General features: G+C 37.2%; 1 protein-coding gene across 3 annotated transcripts in view; it reads left to right on the forward strand.

Moving 5' to 3' along the window:
- Positions 1-24,675, forward strand: part of Klp98A (kinesin-like protein 98A) — a 150,963-nt gene that overhangs the window by 113,230 nt on the left and 13,058 nt on the right. For 2 of the 3 annotated variants that reach the window (XM_069819371.1, XM_069819374.1), the window contains 8 exons: positions 1,808-1,930; positions 4,776-4,870; positions 9,767-10,199; positions 11,927-12,112; positions 14,071-14,210; positions 18,050-18,166; positions 20,618-20,666; positions 23,446-23,682. In XM_069819371.1, the coding sequence (XP_069675472.1) occupies positions 1,808-1,930; positions 4,776-4,870; positions 9,767-10,199; positions 11,927-12,112; positions 14,071-14,210; positions 18,050-18,166; positions 20,618-20,666; positions 23,446-23,682 (1,380 nt within the window). The remainder of the gene's footprint in view (positions 1-1,807; positions 1,931-4,775; positions 4,871-9,766; positions 10,200-11,926; positions 12,113-14,070; positions 14,211-18,049; positions 18,167-20,617; positions 20,667-23,445; positions 23,683-24,675) is intronic. The other variant, XM_069819373.1, reaches the window with a different exon arrangement.

The following is a 24,675-nucleotide window of genomic DNA, read 5'->3' on the forward strand; positions in this document are numbered from 1 at the left end:
AACTTGTATAATTATAAAACTGCAGAGCTGGTGTACTCTTCAGTGATGATACCTGAACAGATCGTGATTGAGTTATCCTGGAATGACATCCTTGTTGACGAAGTGCAGTGTGAAAGCGTTTTTCTGCATTCTCCATACTTGTGACCCTGCACAGAAAAAAAGACACAAAGAAAATAATATTTATTGTATGTTTTATTGTATATTAATAAATTGTTTCTATGACAGTATTATTGCGTTCAGTTACTCTCAATTGCTGTATTTAAATTCAGACTATGAGAAATTTCTTTTATCCATGACCATAACGAAAAACATGCCTTTACTAAATACTTTTGCGTTTGTAAAGTAGGCTTTTATTCAACATTACTAATAGTGAGATAAAGACTTTACCTCACAGTTTGAACTTTATCTCACAGTTCATTAGTATTTTCCTAGTACCCGGGCACACACGTATACTTTTCCATTCAACTATTACTGAAGAAGTTAATATATTAGTTACTAGATGTTACCTCTACTTCTTTATTACCATTTCTTAAATATACAGACACTCAATCTCCTTCTCTTTTCTCTATCTACTACGTCGTAATTTGTGCATTGCATCCATAGCTAATATGCATTTTTTTTTTAATTTTATAATAATTTACCTTTTGGGAGGCGAGGAGACTTGAACCTGCGAAGTTGGATTTATAGGATTTTAAAACAACACGCGTTAGTCAATTGAGCTGAACAGACACGATGATAAATTATGTTTTAATATTCCTCTTTAAGTTTACAGAAGTAAAATGTGAAATTATTTTAATCACATTAGTCCCGTGAACACTTCTAAATAATCCCTGAAACTTCAAAAAGACGAAAATACACGTTTAAAATGAAAAAAAGTATATATTAAAATTATATAATTAATTATAATTTGTTATTTATCCAATGCCTTAGATACCATTCTTCACTAATCATGGCCTCCTACATCATGATCTACCTAGTACACGTATCAATTCTAAAATCCATGCCATGATATGTAATTATATGAGGACTTATTTTCAACATATTTTCTTTTATAAAACGGAATTTTTCGTTATGGTCATGGATAAAATTACGTATGGTACTTGTGAGCGTGATTTTATTGCGATCGTGTAATAAAAATGCACTTACCTCACAAGTATCATAAATAACTATTACTTGCTAAATTCACTGACATCAAGGGATCTCAAAAATCTGTTGTAAGTTGGGACTTTATTCGAAACTGATCTAACAAAAATAGTAATTCAGGTATTTTCAAAATGAAATATTATACAATTTCACAAAAAATAGTAGTATTGTTCTGTAGGCAAAAGTATTCTCTTAATCTGGTATTGTATGCACATGTGTTAATTGAAGACTTTTGAGTGTAAATAATCAATCAGTATTCTTAATGTATCCAGCTGTTTGCTGACAACATAAAGTCCACTGTAGTCTATTCAGTTCTTGTTTTTCACGAGAAATGAGGCATATTTTGATCGGTGTTCATTATGGATGCCTGTTGCTAGTAGCCAGAGTTGGGGTGTAATGAGTGTAAATAATGATAACCCACAATGTATACATCACACCAAACAAAAGAGGGTTGTCATATTTTTCATGCAGCATATTCCTATCATCTTTTAGCATATTCACATAATTCTTCTATCAAATGTAAGATAATGTGATTTGTATACAGTTTCAAACCAGAAAACTGTAAATCTTAATTTTGAGAGTCATCACTTTTTACTTCCGTGATCTTCAATTATTGAATATGATGGTAAATTGAACTAACTATAGTGCTTTGAATTTTGAACAGTGTCAAGAATTGGCGTCATTAGAAGCAGAATTGAGAACTAGAGTGCAGTCTATAACGGAGAAGAAAAATGAAGTTCATCGCCTCGATTTGGAGTTGGCAGCTGTCACAAACCACTTACACAAGGTAAGTATTGAATCAAGAAACAATCATCGTCGTCATTGTTGTCAATTGTCTCTTTCCCTTTTGCTTCTTTTTTCTCTTCTTTTTTTCCTTTCACTTCTTTTCTCTTTCCAAAAATTAGACCATATTTAATTGGCTCAAAATTCTGGGTTTTAGATATAGGAACATCCATTGTATCAGCTCCGTCTTCAGAGAAGGCAAGGAAAAGATGCGCTTCTAAATGACTCATATTAAAGTGTATATTCCCGCAGACTTCTAAAATTTTATTTATTGAAACTGAAAATACAGAATGAGGCAGAAGTCAGATTACATAGGAACAGTTACCGTACAGAATATGTTCAATATGAGAACCATCTTCTTGGGCGCATATCTCATTTCATTTTAATGTTGTTGTTGTTTTCTAATGCCAGGTGTTTGACAATAAAGCCATTTGACCTCTTGCACTCCAATATTTTTCAAAGATATTGTCATGGTTAGCCACTGACGCACAGATTTTGAGATGTTCTGAATCCATTTCTTGATTTGAGTTGCACAATGGATAGTTAGGAGACTGATATATTCCAATTCTATGCTGATGCTTGGCCAAACAGTCATGGCCTGTTTCCAATCTAAATGCAGCTACAGACGATTTGCGTGGTAAATCGGGAATCAACTGTGGATTATGATGCAGAGAACAGTTACAGAATATGTTCAGTATAAGAACCATCGAACCATCTGCTTGGGCGCATACCTCATTTCATGTTACTGTGGTGAGGGGTGATTTGTGTGATATGGCTTCTGTGAGCCTTTCTTTGAGGTGGTCCATGCTGTTAATTTTCTCAGCCTAAATGATGGCTTGTAAGTGTTTCCACAAGTAAACATTCAGGAGAGCTAGATGTGGTGACCATGATGGCCATTTAACAGGCCCTCAGTGACCTATCCACCTTCATAGATACTATTCGTCTGTCAATGAATGAACTTGGGGATTGTAATGGGGTGGAGCACCATCATGTTATTTTATAATTGAGGGGCGTTTTCACAAAACTCGTTATCTACAAAATCTTTTTTTTTTTTCAAAGAGAGCTCTTTTATAAAATACACAACTGTAGATACCGAGTTTTGAAAAATCTCTTTTATTTCAAGATAAATTTACTGATATACTTACCAACTTTAGCTTAATTCTGATAGCACCATTGGATTCTCCTGACCCAAAAACATAAGGATACACTAAAACCTCAAAATCGAAAAAAATGTAGTTAACGAGTTTTGTAAAAACGCCCCTCAATTACACTTTTGGATAGTAAATAATTACTGTTTGCGTATCATTCTTACTTGCCACGGATTCACTGTTGATATCAGAAAACTCATCAGCAGAGCTCTCGTTAGAAAATAACCTAACTTTTTTACGAACAGATTTCTTTGTACACCATTTCGCACTATGATTCTATCACTTATCAAGTTTTACATGAAATGACCGGTTGTCGCAAAATTTGAGGCTGTCGACTCCATTTGTTGATGTGACTTTTTATTATTTCGAGACAGCTTGTCAATATAATATATATATATATATATATTTTTTTTTATTTATTTTTTTTTGATGTACCGAAGTACATATGATATTTCCATGCAGATATTCTGCGTCATCATATGATGAAAGAGTGATGGAACGGAGAAAAATTCTCTCCGGCGCCGGGATTTGAACCCGGGTTTTCAGCTCTACGTGCTGATGCTTTATCCACTAAGCCACGCCGGATACAACCCCGACGCCGGTTAGAATCGTCTCAGATTAAGCTCCATCTCTTGGGTTCCCTCTAGTGGCCGCCCTCTGCACTACGTCATAGATGTCTATGAACGCAGGACCGAAGTCCATACATGTGTTGAGGTGCACTCGAATGAGTGACTGGTTGGCCGGGATCCGACGGTATAGGCGTCGTCTTAAATCACAAAGTGATTTATTACGCATATCATATATATTTTGATGTACCGAAGTACATATGATATTTCCATGCAGATATTCTGCGTCATCATATGATGAAAGAGTGATGGGCGGCCACTAGAGGGAACCCAAGAGATGGAGCTTAATCTGAGACGATTCTAACCGGCGTCGGGGTTGTATACGGCGTGGCTTAGTGGATAAAGCATCAGCACGTAGAGCTGAAAACCCGGGTTCAAATCCCGGCGCCGGAGAGAATTTTTCTCCGTTCCATCACTCTTTCATCATTGTCAATATAAACTTCAGTGATATTAGTTGGCATAACTCAAAATTCGGCACTTATCATCTTTTGCGCCCAGATCCTTCACACACTGATATTTTCGTCACAAATAAAAAGTCAAATTTAGAAATATATAAGTCCACACCTGTGCAGTAATGGTTAGCGCATCTGGCCGCGAAACCAGTGGCCCGGGTTCAATTCCCGGTCGGGGCAAGTTACCTGGTTGAGGTTTTTTCCGGGATTTTCCCTCAACCCAATATGAGCAAATGCTGGGTAACTTTCGGTGCTGGACCCCAGACTCATTTCACCGGCATTATCATCTTCATTTCATTCATATGCTAAATAACCTAAGCTGTTGAAAAAGCGTCGTAAAATAACCTACAAAAAAAAAAAATATATATATATATATATATATATATATATATATATATATAGAAATATATTTTCCTTAATAGTTCTGCATTATTTTCTCTGCTCTTTAAGTTGATACTACAAAGAACAATTATTTTTTGAAAATGGTGATAACCAAGGAAATTGAAATTGATCTACTGAAAGAAAATAAACATTTTTATGCTAACAGTCTGATTTCCTTGTTTATATGTCTATATTGCATACTGAAGACTATAAAATACTTGAACAAACTGTGAATTTGTTAGCAGGGTGCTGCTGGCTGTGAGCTGGAGGCTACCAAGGAGTTACTGGCTCGACGAACTCGTGAGCAGCTTCAAGAAATCTGGAAACGCAAGCAATCGTGAGTTGGTTCAAATATGTTGTTGTTGTTGTTGTCTAGTGCCTTGCATTTGGCAATGAAGCCATTAGCAGTCGTGCTTTCCAATACTTTTGAACTAAATAAGCAAATAGCCTACAACAATACAAATATAAGACATGCAAATTTCGATGCATTTGCCACATACATTTGAATAGGGACAAGAACATTAATATCTATAAGTATATATTACTAGGTTCAAAAAGTTCCCGGAATTTGCTAGTATCATAGAAACAACGTACCTTAAACGCTATTCTACAGCATTCCCTTCAAAATAGTTGCCTTCCGCAACAACACACTTTTGCCAACGCGTGTAGAGTTCCTGGAAGCAGGCCTGGAAGCCATTTTGTGAAACCCGTCTTAGTGCTCTCGTCGCATTTGCGATAACCTCTTCAGCATTGAATCTCCGTCCTTTCAGATGACTTTTCAGACTGGGAAACAGAAAGTAATCAGGTGGTGAGAGATCAGGAGAGTATGGTGGGTGATCCAAAGCAGTTATGTTGTGCCTGGCAAAAAAATTCTTTACAATAATTGCGCGATGAGCAGGTGCATTGTCATGCATAAGGAACCAGTTGTTTTCTACCCACTTTTCTGGACGTTTCCTTCTCACTGCGTCCCGGAGGCGACGGAGGATTTCTACGTACAATTCTTTCGTTACAGTACGACGTTCTGGAATGAACTCATGGTGGATGAGACACTGAGAGTCGAAGAAAACTTCCAACATAACTTTGCCTTTGGAAGTGTCCATAGGAAATTTTTGCTTCCGAGGAGATGTTTTCGATTTCCACTCAGATGACTGTCGTTTAGGGACTGGGTCGCACAAGTAGCACCAAGTTTCATTACCAGCAATAATTTTGTTTAAGAAATCACCATCTTCATCAGCCATACTGATCATGTCCCCAGCAAGAGTCATTCTTGTTTCTTTCTGTTCTGCCGACAACATTTTCGGAACTAACTTCTGAGACACGTAATGCATGTTGAGATGCTTGTGAAGAACATTGTGTACACTTCCGACCGATATTCCGACCTCTGCTGCTATCTCTTTTTTAATGGTTTTACGTCGGGCGTCCCTCACAACATTACGCACACGCTGAGCGATTGCTTAATTTGTTGCAGTTGTTTGTCGGTCATCTTTGATGCTATCGCTGCCACCAGAAAAACGTTTATGCCAGGCATACACTTGAGTTTTTTTCATTGCTGCTTCGCCATATGCTTCTTCCAACAATCTTAATGTCTCTGCAGGAGTTTTGTGTAACAAAACACAGAACTTGATGTTTGTACGTTGCTCTGTGGACATAATTACAAAATGTGACGAACAAACAAAACACTATGATAAACAATTGCCTACAACTCAAAACCAACAATCGCCATTATAAACAAACTTTAAGGAAATGACATCATGAATGTTACCAACAAAACAAATGTATAATATCCCTTGTTATTTATTAATACGAAAAATTTTAGTAAAATTCCGGGAACTTTTTGTACCTAGTAGTATTGTAACCAAAACATCGGTTAACCGAAAGAGTTCCAGTCACAAATTCAAATTTGCACATGCACCATGTAGAAGTTTTGCTAGCGCTGTTTGCGAGATTTAGTGACAAAAAAACGAGTCTCAGCTCTGAAGGCAAAAAAAAAAAAAAAAAGGACTTCTTTTCCTAAACTGTAGACCTACTTTAATGGCCGTTTTGAACTTGTCAAACTAGGCTAGTCAGTTCTCTGTGTCATTTGTAAGACGTGTGATACAAAATATATACTCTATGTACAGTTTTGTGTTTAATATCAGTGTTTCTTTGTTTCATACTGCTCCTATGACACTGGTACAATTTAGATGTAGATTCATTTTCCGGGCTGAGAGGCCGTGGTCTCTTGGTTGGTTTTATACCAGACGTTTCGTCTGCAACTGCGGCAGACATCTTCAGTCTACATAGAGAAGCGATCGAAATATATAAACATAACAACAACTTTAATCGCAAGGAAGAAGGCGTAAAGCTAAACAAGTGTTGGTATCCGGTCCTAAACAGAACAGATAAGAAGCCACTACAACAAAAGGACGGAACCCAGAATGGGAGCAACGAACGAAGCGGCGTGGACCGCAGCGACAACAGGCCTCGGCCCGCGAGATGCACTATAAATACGCCCGCACAACCAGCCACAGGATCAGTTGCCTCAGGTACGCCGAGAAGAGTCTTGCGACCTTGGATACCACTCCACTGAAGATGTCTGCCGCAGTTGTAGACGAAACGTCTGGTATAAAACCAACCAAGAGACCACGGCCTCTCAGCCCGGAAAATGAATCTACACTGGTACAATTTGTTTTCATAAATGATTGGTTATCCAACACCCCCTGTCCCCAATTGTTTCGGATAATCGATGCTCTACTGTAATTTCGAACAGCTTTGCGACTTTTCTTTGTATTGCTATGTGTCAGTATCAGCTGGTAGCCTGATTTTAACTAACCTCATATCCTGATGTTAAACTTCATGTGTAAAATATTCGTATGAAAATTAAGGTACATAAAGATAGTAAACGTATATATATATATATATATATATTACACTACTATTTTAATAAGAGAAGCCACCATGGTGATCTAGTGGTTTCAGTGCTGGACTTATAATCCTGTGGACCCAGGTTCGATCCCCGGTATACCTCCAATTTATAACTTGTGTTGGGCAAACCTGTGGTTCAGATAACAGTGTTTTCTCTGGGAGCTCCAGTTCCCCTGTGGCATCCCAACAAATCATCATCATCATCATCTCATCGCAGGTGTAGCATAGACTGCTTCCTATGGTGCTTCATGTGCAGTGACTCTGTCAGTAAATTGGTCTACATAACTGGCTTCATAAGGGTGAATGACGATCAGTCAAGTACTGCCATTAGTAAAGAAAGAAAAAAAGCTTTATAAGAGAACAAATCCGGATAATCTTCCATGTCGTCATAGAAATCATAGGCACTTTCCAGTGTAGAATTTAATAATTACTTTGGGTTTTCCATGCATATTTTAACGAGAGTTTAAATCTTCATGAAAGATGCTTTTGAAGAGGAAAGATGTGTCCATTTTTCAAATGCATTCATTCATAGTTTTCTGCCCAAGGGCAGGTCTTTCACTGCAAACTCAGCATTCCCCAATCTTCCCTCTTTTCTGTCTTTCTCTTAGTCTCCAGAAACGATCCATATATCTTAATGTTGTCTGTCATCTGATATCTTCTTCTGCCCTGAACTTTTTTCCCGTTCACCACTCCTTCCAGTGCATCCTTCAGGAGGCAGTTTCTTCTTAGCCAATTTCTTTTTCTCTTCCTGATCAATTTTAGTATAATTTTTTCATCACCCACTCTTTCTAGCACATCTTAAATGTTTATTCTGTCTGTCCATTCCACACACGCCATCCTTCTCTGTATCCACATTTCAAAAGCCTCTATTCGCTTCTCTTCACTTCGTCGTAATGTCCATGTCTCTGCCCTCATACAATATCACATGCCACACAAAGCATTTCACTAGTCTCTTTCTTAGTTCTTTCTCCAGAGGTCCGCAGAAAATTGCTCCTTTTTGTATTAAAAGCTTCCTTGGCCATTGCTATCATCCTCTTGACTTCCTGGCAGCAGCTCATGTTACTGCTTATAGTACAGCCCAAGTATTTAAAACTGTCCACTTGCTCTACTGTCTCGTTTAGAATTCGCATGTTTTTTTAATGTAAGTGGGGAGAAAATCACGCGAGAACAATGAAATTCTGAAAAATATGTCCATAAAATCTTTGAGGGGTGGGGAGGAAAATCACGCGAGTAAATATATAGTCCCGTCGCTCTAATTTCTGGCCTAAGGTTTTTCCGTGGTTTTTCCTAAGGCGTTAAGACAAATGTCGGGATGAGCCCTAAAAGAAATGGGCCATGGACCTATATGTCCTTCCCCATAAAATCCCCCTTTTTCTTTTCTAACAAACGACTTAATGCCCTAGTTCAGAGTTTATAAAATTACTAAAAACATGTGCAAGGTCACTCATGTAGTAGCAATGTGAAAGGACAGGGAACCTTCCAAATTACAGATTCAGAATTCACGGCGTCTCTCCTGGCGATCTTCACTTGCCTTGTCATCGAACAAGAGACGACAGAGTCTTCTCGACTCCTCCTGCACTGCGAAATGACACAGTTCATTTCAATGTGCAGATTTACACCAGCCTCGCCTCCTCATCCCGTCCTGTGATCACTTGATCACATTTTCGTCCCCCTCACGTATGTGGTACCTACGAGGTTACGTCCATTTTCGGTTTTTCCCTTCAAAATTTTCTAGAGCTCCTTCAGTGGAGCAGCATAACCCGCAGTGAGACTAGTGGCCAACAGGCTTGGAGCTTAGTTTCGTACAGCCCCCAACCCCTTGCAAGGACGCGTTTACGTACCTTTTAAATTTGTCCTCCCAATTCTCCTCTTTCGATTCGATTTTTCGAATTTCTGGAAGCCAATCACGTTGCAGATCGGCTACATTTAAACGTTTGCGTCTTGTGATTCGCTGATGAAGACGTTAAACATTTCCTAAGGCTGGGTAAATACTTAATATAATCGCCCGCCATTTTGGCTCTTTCGTTGACGTTCGCAGAAAGCACACGAGGACGTTATTTGCTGCTCAATTATTTGGTGAATTACAGTGCGTTTGATTTATTATCATAGAAGCTACGACATGATAATGTTTAACGGTGTGGCAAATAGATTCCTCATGTGATAACTCGGCAACGAAAGAACAAAAATGGCGAACGATACTACCTACCTAGACTTTATAGAGCCTTCACTTCCTAAGACGTAAGCAAAGAGGAGTCGTCACGCCGGGAATAACAGCGTCGCGACTATAGTTTTTACTAGTGTGCTTATGGTATCCACTCTCTGTTTACAGGCTGTCACTGGACTTGAAACGGCCGACTCTGATGACATCAGCTGTCAGAAGTGAGACTGAGTCTGCAGAGATGCATGCAAATCCTGCAGCTGCCACGTTGAAGGCATCTGCATCGTCGTACACAGTGTCGAGCTCCTTGGACACTGCTGATACATTCCACACCGCTTCGTCTCCATGCTCGGTGATGGCTGAACATGAGACCACAAGTGGTGAGGCTAAGAGGCCGGGTGGTCACCAGGCTGCGGGTGTGAAGCAAGTGTCAGACGACAGTGATGAACTGTCCAGCACTGACGACAGCTACTTAAGGACAGCACTCGGTAGCAATGGTGTGGTGAACTTAGATCACTCCAGCAGCTCATTTGAGAAGATTTCTCCTCCTTCGGAGATTCTCAACAACTCGAGACAAAAGGGATCTCAGTTCATGAATGGAAAGGTAAGACTTTCATTTTTCTAGTTCAATGGCCAAACGTAGATGGGAGGATAATATTAAAATGGATTTGAGGGAGATGGGATATGATGGTAGAGACTGGACACATAACCTGTTTTTTTATTGACAGTACAAAAGTGTTTAATAAACACTTAAAAAACAAGTTCCTTGCACCTAAAATAAATAATTCAATAATGCAATAATGACACTACTTACATTCTGAAGTCGTTACCTAAAAAATGACTTATGTCTCACCCAACCAACTTACAAGCAAACGTTCTGATGGGGGCAGATAAAAAAGTTAAATATATTTCTTCCACCATGTTAATGTTGTTGTTGTTGTCTAGTGCCTTGCATTTGGCAATGAAGCCATTAGCATTCGTGCTTTCCAATACTTTTGAACTGTAGTTTCTTCTGATCTTAATGCTTCACAGGTCTTCAAGTGGTCTTCATTCATTTCTGCTGGATCGTTACACAGGACACATATGGGTGAAGCTGAGATACCTATTCTTTAGAGATGACTTGCTAGACAGTCATGATTTGTCAATAGTCTGAAGGCTGCAACTGCTGTTTTCCTTGGTCTCTGGGGGGCTATATCTGGGTTGGAAAGTAGTGTAATCCATTTTTTATCTTTAGCATTTGATTCTATTTCTTGTAGGTATGAATGAGAAAATTTTGTAGTGATCAAGCGTTTTATTGAGGAATATGAGAAATTAAATTTAGACTTTTGTTTTATTGTTGTTTTATGTTAATAATGTCAAAAGAAATGCTTATTCAAAGTTTGGCCACTCGACTGCAATTACAAGGGCCATAAAAAAACAAGTTCGCCAGGGGTCGCTAACAGAAAAAAAAAACACAATTTTATTGGACAAATTTATTGGAACGGACACAGCAATTGTTGAGCTATTTTTCAACATATTTTCCATCCGAATTGAGACATTTCTCATATCATGAGATTGACAGAGAGAGGTGCAGACGCAGTCAAACGCTGGTTCCGATCCCAGGCGGCTGACTTCTATGACACAAAAATTGATCCCATGGTATGACAAATGTCTCAATTCCAGTGGGGGATATGTTGACAAATAGCGCAATAATTGTTGTATCTGTTTCAATATATATTTCTATGCAATTGTGCTTTTTTCTATAAATGGCCCCAAGGAAAATCACTTTCTGGACAGCCTCGTAATTGCGGTCGAGTGGCCAAAATTTGTATAAACACTTCTTTTGACATTATTAACATGGTGGAAGAAAAAAATTTAACTTTTTTATGTGTCCCCATCAGAACGTTTGCTTGTTAGTCTCAAGAATCTAATTAATTAATTCATTCATTCATTCATAGTTTTTGCCCAAAAGCAGGTTGTTCTCTGCAAACCCAGCATTCTGAAATCTTTTCTCTCTTCCACCTTCCTCTTAGTCTCCACATACGATCCATATATCTTAATTTTGTCTATCATCTGATATCATCTTCTGCCCCGAACTTTTTGCCTGTTCATCATTCCTTCCAGTGGATCCTTCAGTAGCGTAGCCAATGATTCAGCCAATTTTTTTTTTCTCTTCCTGATCAGTTTCAGTATTATTCTTTCTTTACCCACTCTTTCGATCACAACTTCATTTCTTATTCTGTCTGTGCAGACAATCTAATATATGTTACTTAAACACTTCTATAATTTCATGGTTGTACCTGCAGCTCCATTCATTCCCAGCTCTAACAGCCTTCTTATCAATATTTGCAGTACATACCTGGGAGTCGACGCATAAATCAGATTATTCTGCAGGCCTCGAACCCTGACTGCTTGTGTGTGAGCGATGCCATGAGAGCCATGAAGGAACTCTGTCAGCGAGTCACGCACCAGAAGATGGTCATCATGCAGAGCTTGGAGAACGACTGTGATAAGGGAGAGCTCCACAATCAAATTGCTGTGAGTGACTACTGGAGATAGAGAAGGAAACTAATTTGTCTTGCGTGTAGTTTTTAACATTCATATTGACGATATAATGAGACAACTTTCAAACAGAATCTTTTTATTCTTCTTTGTACAAGCTTCCAGCATCATAAGTTGCTGAGTATCCAATGTCTCGTGTATACATGTCATTTTTTTTTTATTTTAGTGCCATTCAGGATCTCAGAAAACCAACTCTGATGGAAAAATACTTGAACCTGTTGAACTACACTGATAACTATACTAAAACTTTCATTCTCATTGACTTCAAAGCTGCCATTCAGGCAATTCCAAATACTAGTATTATAGAAATGCTTGAATGCTGTAAACTACTCTCCTACCTGCAAGCTGCGAGCAGACACGTCATTCATCAGTAAATTCCATCCTACTGTAACATCAGAGGAAATGTTACTTTCCCAATCTTCATTTCCCTAAGTGCTAGTTCAGCTTCTTCTCTTAAAATAGAAAATCCTTTTTCGTCTTCTGATACGCCTACTTTATCTTCCATAGCTAAGTCATCTGGACGATTCCCTGTGTCATACAACTCTTCTACATAATTATTTCGTCCAGTATTCATTAAATCGACTATTGATCAGATTTTTTGTATTCGACAGATAATGGAGAAAAAATGGGAGTATAAGGGTACAGTACATCAGTTATTCATAGATTTCAAAAAGGCATATGACTCGGTTAAGAGGGAAGTATTATATGATATTCTTATTGAATTTGGTATTCCCAAGAAACTAGTTCGATTAATTAAAATGTGTCTCAGTGAAACATACAGCAGAGTCCGTGTAGGTCAGTTTCTATCTGATGCTTTTCCAATTCACTGCGGGCTAAAGCAGGGGGATGCACTATCACCTTTACTTTTTAACTTCGCGCTAGAATATGCCATTAGGAAAGTTCAGGATAACAGGCAGGGTTTGGAATTGAACGGGTTACATCAGCTTCTTGTCTATGCGGATGACGTGACTATGTTAGGAGAAAATACACAAACGATTAGGGAAAACACGGAAATTTTACTTGAAGCAAGTAGAGCGATCGGTTTGGAAGTAAATCCCGAAAAGACAAAGTATATGATTATGTCTCGTGACCAGAATATTGTACGAAATGGAAATATAAAAATTGGAGATTTATCCTTCGAAGAGGTGGAAAAATTCAAATATCTTGGAGCAACAGTGACAAATAGGCCTATAAATGACACTCGGGAGGAAATTAAACGCAGAATAAATATGGGAAATGCGTGTTATTATTCGGTTGAGAAGCTCTTATCATCCAGTCTGCTGTCCAAAAATCTGAAAGTTAGAATTTATAAAACAGTTATATTACCAGTTCTTCTGTATGGTTGTGAAACTTGGACTCTCACTCTGAGAGAGGAACATAGGTTCAGGGTGTTTGAGAATAAGGTGCTTAGGAAAATATTTGGGGCTAAGCGGGATGAAATTACAGGAGAATGGAGAAAGTTACACAACACAGAACTGCACGCATTTTATTCTTCACCTGACATAATTAGGATCATTAAATCCAGACGTTTGAGATGGGCAGGGCATGTAGCACATATGGGCGAATCCAGAAATGCATATAGAATGTTAGTTGGGAGACCGGAGGGAAAAAGACCTTTAGGGAGGCCGAGACGTAGATGGGAGGATAATATTAAAATGGATTTGAGTTAGGTGGGGTATGATGATAGAGACTGGATTAATCTTGCACAGGATAGGGACCGCTGGCGGGCTTATGTGAGGGCGGCAATGAACCTTCGGGTTCCTTAAAAGCCATTTGTAAGTTAAGTATTCATTAAATACTTCATTATTTCCCACATAGTTAATTCATTCCAGTAGTTAATTAATTAATTCAATTGTAAGGCCGTGTATAGGGTGTTTGAGAATGATTATAATAGATTAATAATGATTATCATAAGATTTGGTTGTATTCCACAGGTTCTGCAGGAGCTGCAGCGCCAGTATGTGCGTCTAGAGCTGGCTCTGGAGCAGCACCCTCTGCGGCCACTGCAGCCGGACAGTCCAGTGAGGTGCAGCAGCGAGGAGTCCGACGATATGTCCACGTCTGCTGATGACGGGTTAGTGTGCAACATTCATGAGTCTCTTATTAGCACACAGATTAAAAGGAAAAATAGTGAATACTCAACAATAAGAATTATTTAATTACAGTAAAACCTCGATAAGATGCACCCGCTTATTACGCTATCCTGTGTAATACGCTTTTTTTTGTCCAGTCCCTGCACATTTCATATATAATGCCTTTATAAAATACCCCGTTTGTTGCGCTCAAGTCCCACATAATACGCTGTTTTTGTGGAATATTTTCGATGTAATTTTCAGCAATGTACTGTAAAGGCTCGTCTCCACTATTAAACATTTAACATCATGTTAAATGTTAAATTTTTTTTTTTTCTATTTATTTATTTATTGTCGCTTTAACTTATAACAAAAGTCATATCGCGACACGAATTAATTTTAACAATATATAACATTTAGCAAGTCGTAAAATAAAAAAAAAAAAGAATATTACACAATTTTATCAAACAATCCAGTCAACTTGAAAAACTTTATGACACTATTGCAGTGAGAAGGTTCACCAAGAGATCTTGCTATATCGTTGGGGATTTTTAGTTGTTGTCGTAACTGATTGTATTGAGGACAGTCCTGGATGATGTGTTTCACAGAAAGAATTTCACTGCAAGTGTTACAAACTGGAGGAGGTTTCTTCTTTAATAAATAACTATGTGTGAGCTTGGTATGTCCAATACGTAGTCGGTTGATGAGAACTTGATTCCTGCGTGATAGATGATTAGTTGGATATGATAATCTGAAAGCAGTTCTAACTTCCCAGAGTTTGCTAGTAGATGTTTGAAGCCAGTTGGAGTACCATAGATCATTTAACTTTGTTTTAAGATGAGTGGCTATATCACTATTCCAAGTGGCTATGTCCATATCCTGTATAGGAAGACGAGTTGCTTCTTTTGCTGCCATATCGGCTTGTTCATTTCCATGCAGACCCTGGTGGGAAGGAATCCAGATTATGATAATTTGCTTTGATTGATTGTAGATTTCAGTGTAATAATGTTGAATTTCGTTGATCAGTGGAGATTTAGAGGATGAGTTATGTAGGGCTTTTATGGCAGATTGAGAATCTGTGAAGAGCAGATACCGATCGCTATCAGGATGTTTTAGTACATTCTCAAAGGCCTTTTTAATTGCATATAGTTCAGAAGAGTAAACTGTATAAAATGTTGGTAATGTATGCAGCATGATATGAGTAGGATAAACTATTGCACATGCAGTGCCGTCTTCAGTTTTGGAGCCATCCGTATAAATATGAAGGTAATTTGGATATTTTCCACAGATTTCGTTGAACAGTAGTTGATAAATGTTTTTATTCGTTTGTTCTTTTGGATATTTGCATAATTCTGTATTTGCATATGGTACTTTGATCCTCCAAGGTGGTATATTTGTTTGTATTTCTCTAGAAGATATCCGAGGGATTTCTATATTTATTTCACTTAGATATGTCTTTAATCTTGCAGAATATGGCACTGAATGTGTTACTTGTGGAAGAACTCTATGATTAAAGGCAGAGGAGAAAACATACATATACATTCTAGAATTTGGAAAGGCAGCTGTCTTGAGAGCATAGGTAATGCTTAGTTGTTTTCGTCGAATGTGTAATGGCGCTTCACCAGCTTCTATAAGTATACTCGTGGTGGGACTAGTTCTAAATGCTCCCAAAGCAAATGTTAAATTGTTTACCGTTAACATCCCAATATGTTGATTGAACATGTTAATGGTAATTTCATTTAACACTTTGTCCACACTGTTAAACATGTTAAACTTGACTTTCTTTGCGTAGTCCACCATAAACAGCCTATGAGATTTTAATATAGATAGTGTTTTATTTTCAAACCTTGGAGAATGGATTCAGATGATGATAAGACTTTTGTAATTGCCTCTATTGCTTGTTACAAGGCTTTGAAAAGGAAGAAAATGAGAATGTGGATGTGGCAATATCTTAGTAAAAGACACTATGCAGGATACATTCTAAACGAGTTTAAAGTTGAATAGAGTATTGATGTGGATTCAAAAACTTGCTGAGAATGTCAGAACACGATTTTAATATAGTGCTGCAAAAATACTTCCTGTTACATCAAAGAAATACACAATTTAAGAGCAGCCATTTCATCTCAATTAAAAAAATTACAGCGCTAGGATCTACAACATGATAGATGTTAAAGGAGTGGGTAACATCGTATAATTATTCTTTACGAAGTTTTACGAACGTTAACATACATCACCAAATACGACCATTACTGACGTCAACATAGCATTAACGCTTAGCGTACAATGAGAGCGTGAAAACTCTCTATTGTATTCTAGAGAACAGTTAAATAATAATTCCAGTTCTCTAAAACAGTCGGCCTTCTTAGTTTTGCCCGTGTATTCTTTTGCAGACACATCCCACAAACAAGGCTTTCCATCAGTGCATTAATTTTATTCTAATGTATTTTCTTTCGTCCACTCTATTATTTCGAACAACTTACAGCCAACACCAAGGACCAATGATAGTATAAAAACGAGTTAGAAAGTTTCTAACTCGTATAAAAATGATCAAGATACGCGCCACAAAATCGGAACTTACAGTTGTTGCTATGGAAACTGTACGAACTTTGCCGAACTGTACCGATGCTGCACGAGCAAATGAATTGACTTGACATGTTTTCCATTTCTGCCAGAAAACACGCCAACATGTTAAAAGTGTTAAATTCAACATACTTAGTTAACATGTTAAGTCAATTGAGACTTGAAATGTCCATATATATGTTAAATTCATTCAACATGTTATATTTAACATGTTGTTGTTAAATGTTTAATAATGGAGATGCGCCTTAACAGCAATGAAACATCTTGGTCACTGAACTCACTGGTGCTATTAACCTGAAAAGTATTGGTATTCGACCCTTTATACCTGTACATTTAAACCTTCATACTTCATAACTTAGTATACCCCACCCTCTTGTTACGCTCTCTTATTCGACTCTTTATCTGCGTGCTTAAAGTCTACATACAGTTACAATACCCCACCCTCTTGCTAACCCTCTCTCTCAAACAGTATTCCTCACTCGGCCGTAATAAAATTCTGGAAATTTTTGCTGGGCAGTTTGTTGTCCTTTAGTGTATTGAAGTGTCTGTGAATGTCATTACAATGAGTGTTAAACAAAAAGCGCTTTCTGTGTCGGAAAAATTGGAAATCTTACAAAGTACGATGAGAACAGTACTCTTACTCAGAAACAACTCTCTGATTCATTAGGAATCCCATCATCGATATTAAGAATGATAATAAAAAACCGCAACTCAATCACTACAGTTGCGACATCGTCGGGAAGATATAATCGCAGGAAACTGAAGTGTGGTAAGCATGAGGACTTGGAGAACATGCACACTGCAAACAACTATAAATGACTTTTTTCCGAAAGAATTAAGTACAATACATATTGTAAATGTCTTTTGAGTAATACTATATTACCTTTCATGAATCATATATTTCAATAAAGAAAAATGCTAATAGATACTGTATATAAGTCAAAATTAGTATACCCGCCTAATATGCTGTCCTGGTTAATACGCGGTTTACACCCGATCCCTTGAACAGCGTCTTATCGGGGTTTTACTGTATTGCTAACTCTTATTACTGTTTATTGCACAAGCTGCTGCATAATCCTAACATCTTTGCTAACAGCTATAAATACACTATTAATCTTATGTTACATCTTTTCTAAACATGTGGATACTACAGAGATCAAGGACTCTTCTGTATTGTAATTGAAGCCATAAGAATTACAATTTGATTAGCAGTCTTGAGACAGTGGGTAAGGAATACTGATATCCTGTTTGGTTGTTATAGTTTGTCGGACTTGCTGGGAGACACCATGAAGCTGGACAGCGAAGAGTTCCGGAGTGATAACGACAGTCCAGTTTGCAGGAAGTCACTGGATCTTAGACATCGACAGAGGATTATGCAGTACGTATCCAGGAAGAAATGTCAGATGTATTCAATTGGCGTTAAGTGAATTAGAATAGAGTAACTTGAAAGACGACGAAAAGGAGATATTTTACTCATTGGAGTCGTTATAAGTCGAAAAATCTAATGAAGTTATATGATGAAGGATGGATAGAACAGAGAAAAATTCTCTCCAGCACCGGGACTCGAACTCAGGTTTTCAGCTCTATGTGCTGACGCTTTATTCACTAAGCCATACTGGATTCCAGTCCCGATGCTGGATCGAATCCTCTCAGTTTAAGTTCTACCTCTCAGTTCTCTCAGTTTTCCCTTCGATGGCATACCCTTATGTCCTGTGTCACAGAATATGTGACAGTGGCCGGGATTCGACAGAATGGGCACAGTCTTGAATCACGAAGTGATTACTTACGCATATCATATTATTATGTTGTACCAAAGTATAAATGATATTTCTGTGCAGGAATTCTGCATTATCGTATGATGAAGGATGGATAAAACAGAGAAAAATTCTCTCTGGCACCGGGCCATCAAAGAGAAAACTGAGAGGACTGAGAGGTAGAACTTAAACTGAGGGGATTTGATCCGGCATCGAAACTGGAATCCGTTGTGGCTTAGTGGATGAAGTGTCAGCACGTAGAGCTGAAAACCTGGGTTCGAGTCCCAGTGCCGAAGAGAATTTTTCTTTGTTCTCTCCATCCTTCATCATATGATAACGCAGAATTTCTGTACGGAAATATCATTTGTACTTCGGTACATCATAATAATCTAATGAAGTTAGCAAAGTTTGTGAATGAAGCAGAGTTCATGTTGGGTGTGTGTATATGTACATGTGGATTATGTGTGTGTGTTCGTGACCGCTTGCATCTCTGTCTTATAAATTGCAAAACAACATTCCCTGTACCGAGCTCATGAGTATGTCTCATGGATAAGTAATATTGTGACTGTTTTCGATCCTAAAATCCTTTACCACATCACTATGCTCATCTCTCTTATTCTTGTCATCAAATAACCCATAAGTTTCCATATGTCTGTAAAACGAATCATAAAAAAAAAAAGAAAATCGCCAGTAATTACAATTTTAAGTTAATCCATGAAAATGATAATTGAAGACCTTCCTGGAATAAGAATGTAACCAACAAAAGTGTAATTCATGTTTTAGGAGAAAGGAAAATAATTTCAGGCGCATATTTCATTAGGCTTATATTTACTATCACAACCATTTGACTAAACAAGGATACAAGTTTATTCAGCCATTGAAGGCAATAATTTATTGTTATAAATAAATGCTTTAAAATTATTTTATGCTCGACCATGCCGAAATGTAGTAATTATACACCTGGTAGCAGTCCTTTAATGCATGTCATTAAAGTACACCTATTCATTAAAGTTCAGGTTTTCGATTATTCTCGGATATGCAATCGAAAGACAAGGGAAACGTCACAGAGGCTGGAAATCCAATACTGTCGCAGAAGGTTATGTTCTGTTACTGTTCTGTTAACTGTAAATAATATTCAAATAAATTCAATTTGTCATCTCGTTTTTCAATTCTAAATCAATTTCCAGGTTATATCAAAATTAGTTCATGTTATTCTGTAGATTATAACAAGGTCAATGACATTATTGTTCCTCGGAAAAAATCAATACTTTCGCGTCTGCGCACATCTCACAATTTACGAGCGATGCACAAGGTCACTTCCACTCTTCAGTTAGATACGAATAAAATGAATACTTCTGAATAATTTCAAGTTAGAAATATGGTCGAGCATAAAAATTCGTATGAAACTTGCCTATAATGGTAATTAAGACGCTCGTATGAAAATTATGAAACTTGCTTGCGCTCGTTTCATAAACAAACATACTCGCGTTTTAATTACTATCATTATAGGCTCGTTGCATAATGTACTATTATTCACCTACATCACATATTTTAAGAATTTGATGTTTCATCCTTTTTCTGGGAAGGTCTTCAGTTATAATTCGAGGAAAATACTCAAGGATCCTGAATTGATACCTGAAGCATCTCGTAAATCAGCTGTAGCCATGTTTAGGTTGATCACTGGACATAATTGCTTAAGCAAATATCTCTACTACAGGTTTGGAATAAGAACCACACCAAACTGTCTCCTATGCCATCAGGAAGTAGAGATGGACATGTTGTTGTTTTCCAATGGCCGCTTTTGGGATCATTTAACCCATTTTGCTTTTTGCCTCCCAGTAAAGAACACTCAAATTTCTGCAGGTGGACATATATCACATAGAAATCTGTGAAGTTCTTAAGACACATCATGATCTAATATCAAAATATTGGGAAGCAAGATAGAAAATAACTTTATTGTTATATCGAGTACATTATACATATACATACTTTTGTATAAATTATAGTGATTTTTAATTTTATTTGTCATGAGGTTGATTATGTAGGAATTAAAAGTGATACTTTTCTGCCTCTAGGGATGGACTGCTGTCACCTGTGAGTCCTGCCTTCTACACATCTGTTTCTGTAAGTATAATTGTACGAAATTGTATTGAAATTTGAAAATAATGAAGTAATATAGTAGTATACAATTACAAAAATATTGGACTCAATCTTGAAAGTATATTTTGTCTTAGTTCCCTCCCACCCAGAAGAAAAGAAATAAGGCTAATTACTGGTCCTTAAAATTGCAATAAATCATTAGACTTTTGGGTATTAACACCGTGTCCTGGAAGTTACATCTTAAACATTTTGGAACAACTAGATCAGTGATGGAGAACAGCCTCTTTCAGAGAGCTTAGCTTCTCCCGCTGTCTTAGTTGCTGTTGTATGCATGTACTCATGCTTAGTGCCCTGTTTACAACACGAGTTCTCCGCCCTGAACTAGATACAGGTTCATCATCAAGGCAAATAGATATGACCTGAAGAATCACCGACTCTGTTGGGCTGTTGTGTCTGGCTACTTCAAACAATTGACTCCGTTTTATGTTTATCGGCCATTTCTCGAATTTCGATGCTGAATAAAGTCTGCAGTTGAAAGCATCATTGAATAAAATATTACTGTTGTTGAGACATGCTGTGTTTTTCCAATGACTTTCTTTCAATGTCAAACCAGTTTTTTTTTTCAAAGTGCTGTACCCATGTTTTAATAGTGTGGAGTAACAGAAAAGTGTCATGCCACCCGAGATTAAATTTACATACAGTAAAACCCCTTTTTTTTTACGAATCTCTGAGGGATTAGGCCTACTTATTTTTCCTTAAAAGGGGGTTTACATGAAATGGGAAGAAAAGGCTAAAGTTGTTGTTGTCTAGTGCCTTGCATTTGGCAATGAAGCCATTAGCAGTCGTGCTTTCCAATACTTTTGAACTGTAGTTTCTTCTGATCTTAATGCTTCACAGATCTTCAAGTGGTCTGCATTCATTTCTGCTGGATCGTTACACAGGACACATATTGGTGAAGCTGAGATGCCTATTCTGTAGAGATGACTTGCTAGACAGTCATGATTTGTCAATAGTCTGAAGGCTGCAACTGCTGTTTTCCTTGGTCTCTGGGGGATTATATCTGGGTTGGAAAATAGTGTAATCCATTTTTTGTCTTTAGCATTTGATTCTATTTCTTGTAGGTATGAATGAGAACATTTTGTAGTGATCAAGCGTTTTATTGAGGAATATGAGAAATTAAATTTAGATTTTTGTTTTATTGTTGTGCCTTTCTTGGCAAGTGTGTCTGCGGTTTCATTCCCCATGACTCCACAGTGTGCTGGAATCCATTGGAGACGGACAATCTTATTAACTTTTTAGACTTATGTTAACATTTTGTAGCATTCTCTTATTTTTGTTCACTTCTTTGTAGCATTTGAACATATTCCCTGAATTGCAGCTTTAGAATCTGAAAGAATTACTGTCTTGTTATATTTATTTAAGGTAAGATTTAATAATTGTCGGAGAGCAATGTGTATAGCCTCTATTTCACCATCATAATTTGTAAAGTAACTAGTACTAATATCTGTGTTATATAACCAAACATTATAATTATTTAATTAGGCCTACAATTATTTACAATACATTTCATTATAATATTTTCTAACGCTCCAAATGGTGAGGCACAAATGTTTTTTTTCCATTTGGTTGAACCCAAACCACACTGAAACTCTGCATTGAAAATTTCTTCTTTCTTCTTCATTATTCCCCGCAATGAAGTAGATAGCAAACCAATGCAAAGCAAGTCTTTACCAATAACCAAAAATGTATTTAAAAATAGGCTTAAGGACTGTACTAATAGACGGTAGTATATTATACACACTACTTAAAGGGTGTAATTGATATCTTGTTATTTGAAGTGTTCTATCAGTGAGGAAGTGTGTTGTGTCAGTGAAGTGTGTAGTGTTAGTGAAGTCTATTGTGTAAGTGAAGTGTGTTTGTGTCAGTGAAGTGGCTGTGCAAAGTATTTGAACAGCGAAATGGTTAGAAGTGTTAGTGAAATCAGGTAGAATCAGTGCAGTGAGTGAGTTGACAGCGAAATAAGTGTAGTGCCGAAAGGTACTTGTGCAGGTATGAACCTGTCACACTCGTGGGTTTTAGTTCGAACTTAGGGTTAAGATACAAATTAGATTTACTTTAAATGTTATTTTAAGTGACCATGCTTCATTTAATTTAGGATGCTCCTTGTTATTATTATTATTATTATTATTATTATTATTTTATTATTATTATTAATTATTTTTTATTAGTTGTGTTTATTATTGTCATTATTGAGTGTAATTAGTTATCACTGCCACCGGGTATACACCCATTTGCAGTGTGAATAAATACATACATACAAATACATATATACAAACCATGCCTTTTTGACATTTATAACGATACATAAAGAGCATAAGTTAAAATAAAAAAAACACCTTGGAAACAGGATCCACGCAACTTGCGAGAACAAAGCAAGCTAAACAAAAACTCTGTGAAAGCAATGCAAAGCTAGACCATAAAGAATAATGCCGCCATGTGGTGCTGCATTACTATCGACTGAGATTCGCTATCGAATATGCTGGTACTATTGATTATTGAAAGTCGAGTCGATATTTTGAACTTCATTATCACAAAATCCACTTGAAAAATATTCCTTAAGAGCAGGATTTTCCTTAAATCGATTTCCTTAAAAGCGGGAATTAATTACATTATTTTTATGGTAATTTGGCAATATGATACTGATGTCAGTTATCCCATCCTGAAACAGTTCTTTAAAGTCGTCCTTTTCCCTATCTAAATGTAGAGGAGTTTAAAAGTGACATTTTAATTTGTCTGGTTGCAGAGTCAAGACATGGAGAGTTCTTCAGGTGTGAGCCTCAGCCTTGCCTCACCCTCCAACAGCCACCTGGTGGTGCACTGGGTGCAGATTCCTAGCTATGTGCTGCGAGGTGCAGGCTCCTCCACCCATTACGAGTACGAGGTGCGCGTAGACATGGGTGGGGAGCGGTGGTCCCTTCTACGTCGCTACAAGCGCTTCCGAGAGCTGCACATAAACATGAGGGACAAGTATGGTGCATCGGTGAGCACAAAGTTGTTTCTTTTGTTTGTGGCTAATACCACATTTCAATCAAGCAGTTTGGGAGTGTCAAGAATTCAAGTTATAAAATCAATCGGATTTTTAATGTGTGTGATTTTCTGTTTTGTCCTCTTGTACTAACAACAAAGCTTTCAACATTTCCTGCTAAATTTTGAGTTCAAAACTTTCTAAATTTTATAGTTGAATATTTCCTTTTGTGGAATGTCATCTGAATTGGTGATTAAAACGTTCTCATCTGCAAAAAAAAAAAAAAGGAGAACCGGACGTTTATTTTTCTCATGTTTGTTATTGTGATGCCTTTTTTTTTTCTTGTTCTATTTTGAGTTTATTTAATTTAAAGAGAAGTTAAATATTGGTGATAGACGTGGCAACCCTTTCGTACTTCATGATTGATTGATCTCTCCTTATTTTGTTGATAAGTACCATATATACATGAATACTCCGAGCCATTGAATAATCTGTGCACCCTAATTTTAGGAGAGAGAGAGAGAGAAAAAAAAAAGAAGAAAATTGGCAGTAATTAATTTGTGTTTTATTCACAAAAAAATTAATCCTACATAATGATGTACACCAAAAATAAGTTGTTGTTGTTGTTATCTAATGCCGGGCTTTGGCAACGAAGCCATTAGCGTTCTTGCTCTCCAATATTTCTCTGTGGTGGATTCATCAGGTAGAACTTCACAGGTTATGAGATGATCTTCAGTCATTTCTTCTTCTTTGTTGCATAGAGAGCAATACACCAAAAATAAATAAAATATCAATTTGTTTTAAGAAATGCGTCATAATTTTTACATGCTGTTGTAGAAGCGTCTAGGACTCTACCTACAATAGCAAATTAGGAAACATTATCTTTGATAATTTTGTAGACTAATGGGGGTCATGATGAATGGGTCCAGCCAATCAGAAAGAGACCATCCTATGTCTCACCTGTCATGCCATCTATGCGAGAGATGTAGAATGTTTTTGTTCTACCCA

The sequence above is a fragment of the Periplaneta americana genome, chromosome 2 (genome assembly GCF_040183065.1).
Source record: "Periplaneta americana isolate PAMFEO1 chromosome 2, P.americana_PAMFEO1_priV1, whole genome shotgun sequence".
Taxonomy (NCBI): domain Eukaryota; kingdom Metazoa; phylum Arthropoda; class Insecta; order Blattodea; family Blattidae; genus Periplaneta; species Periplaneta americana.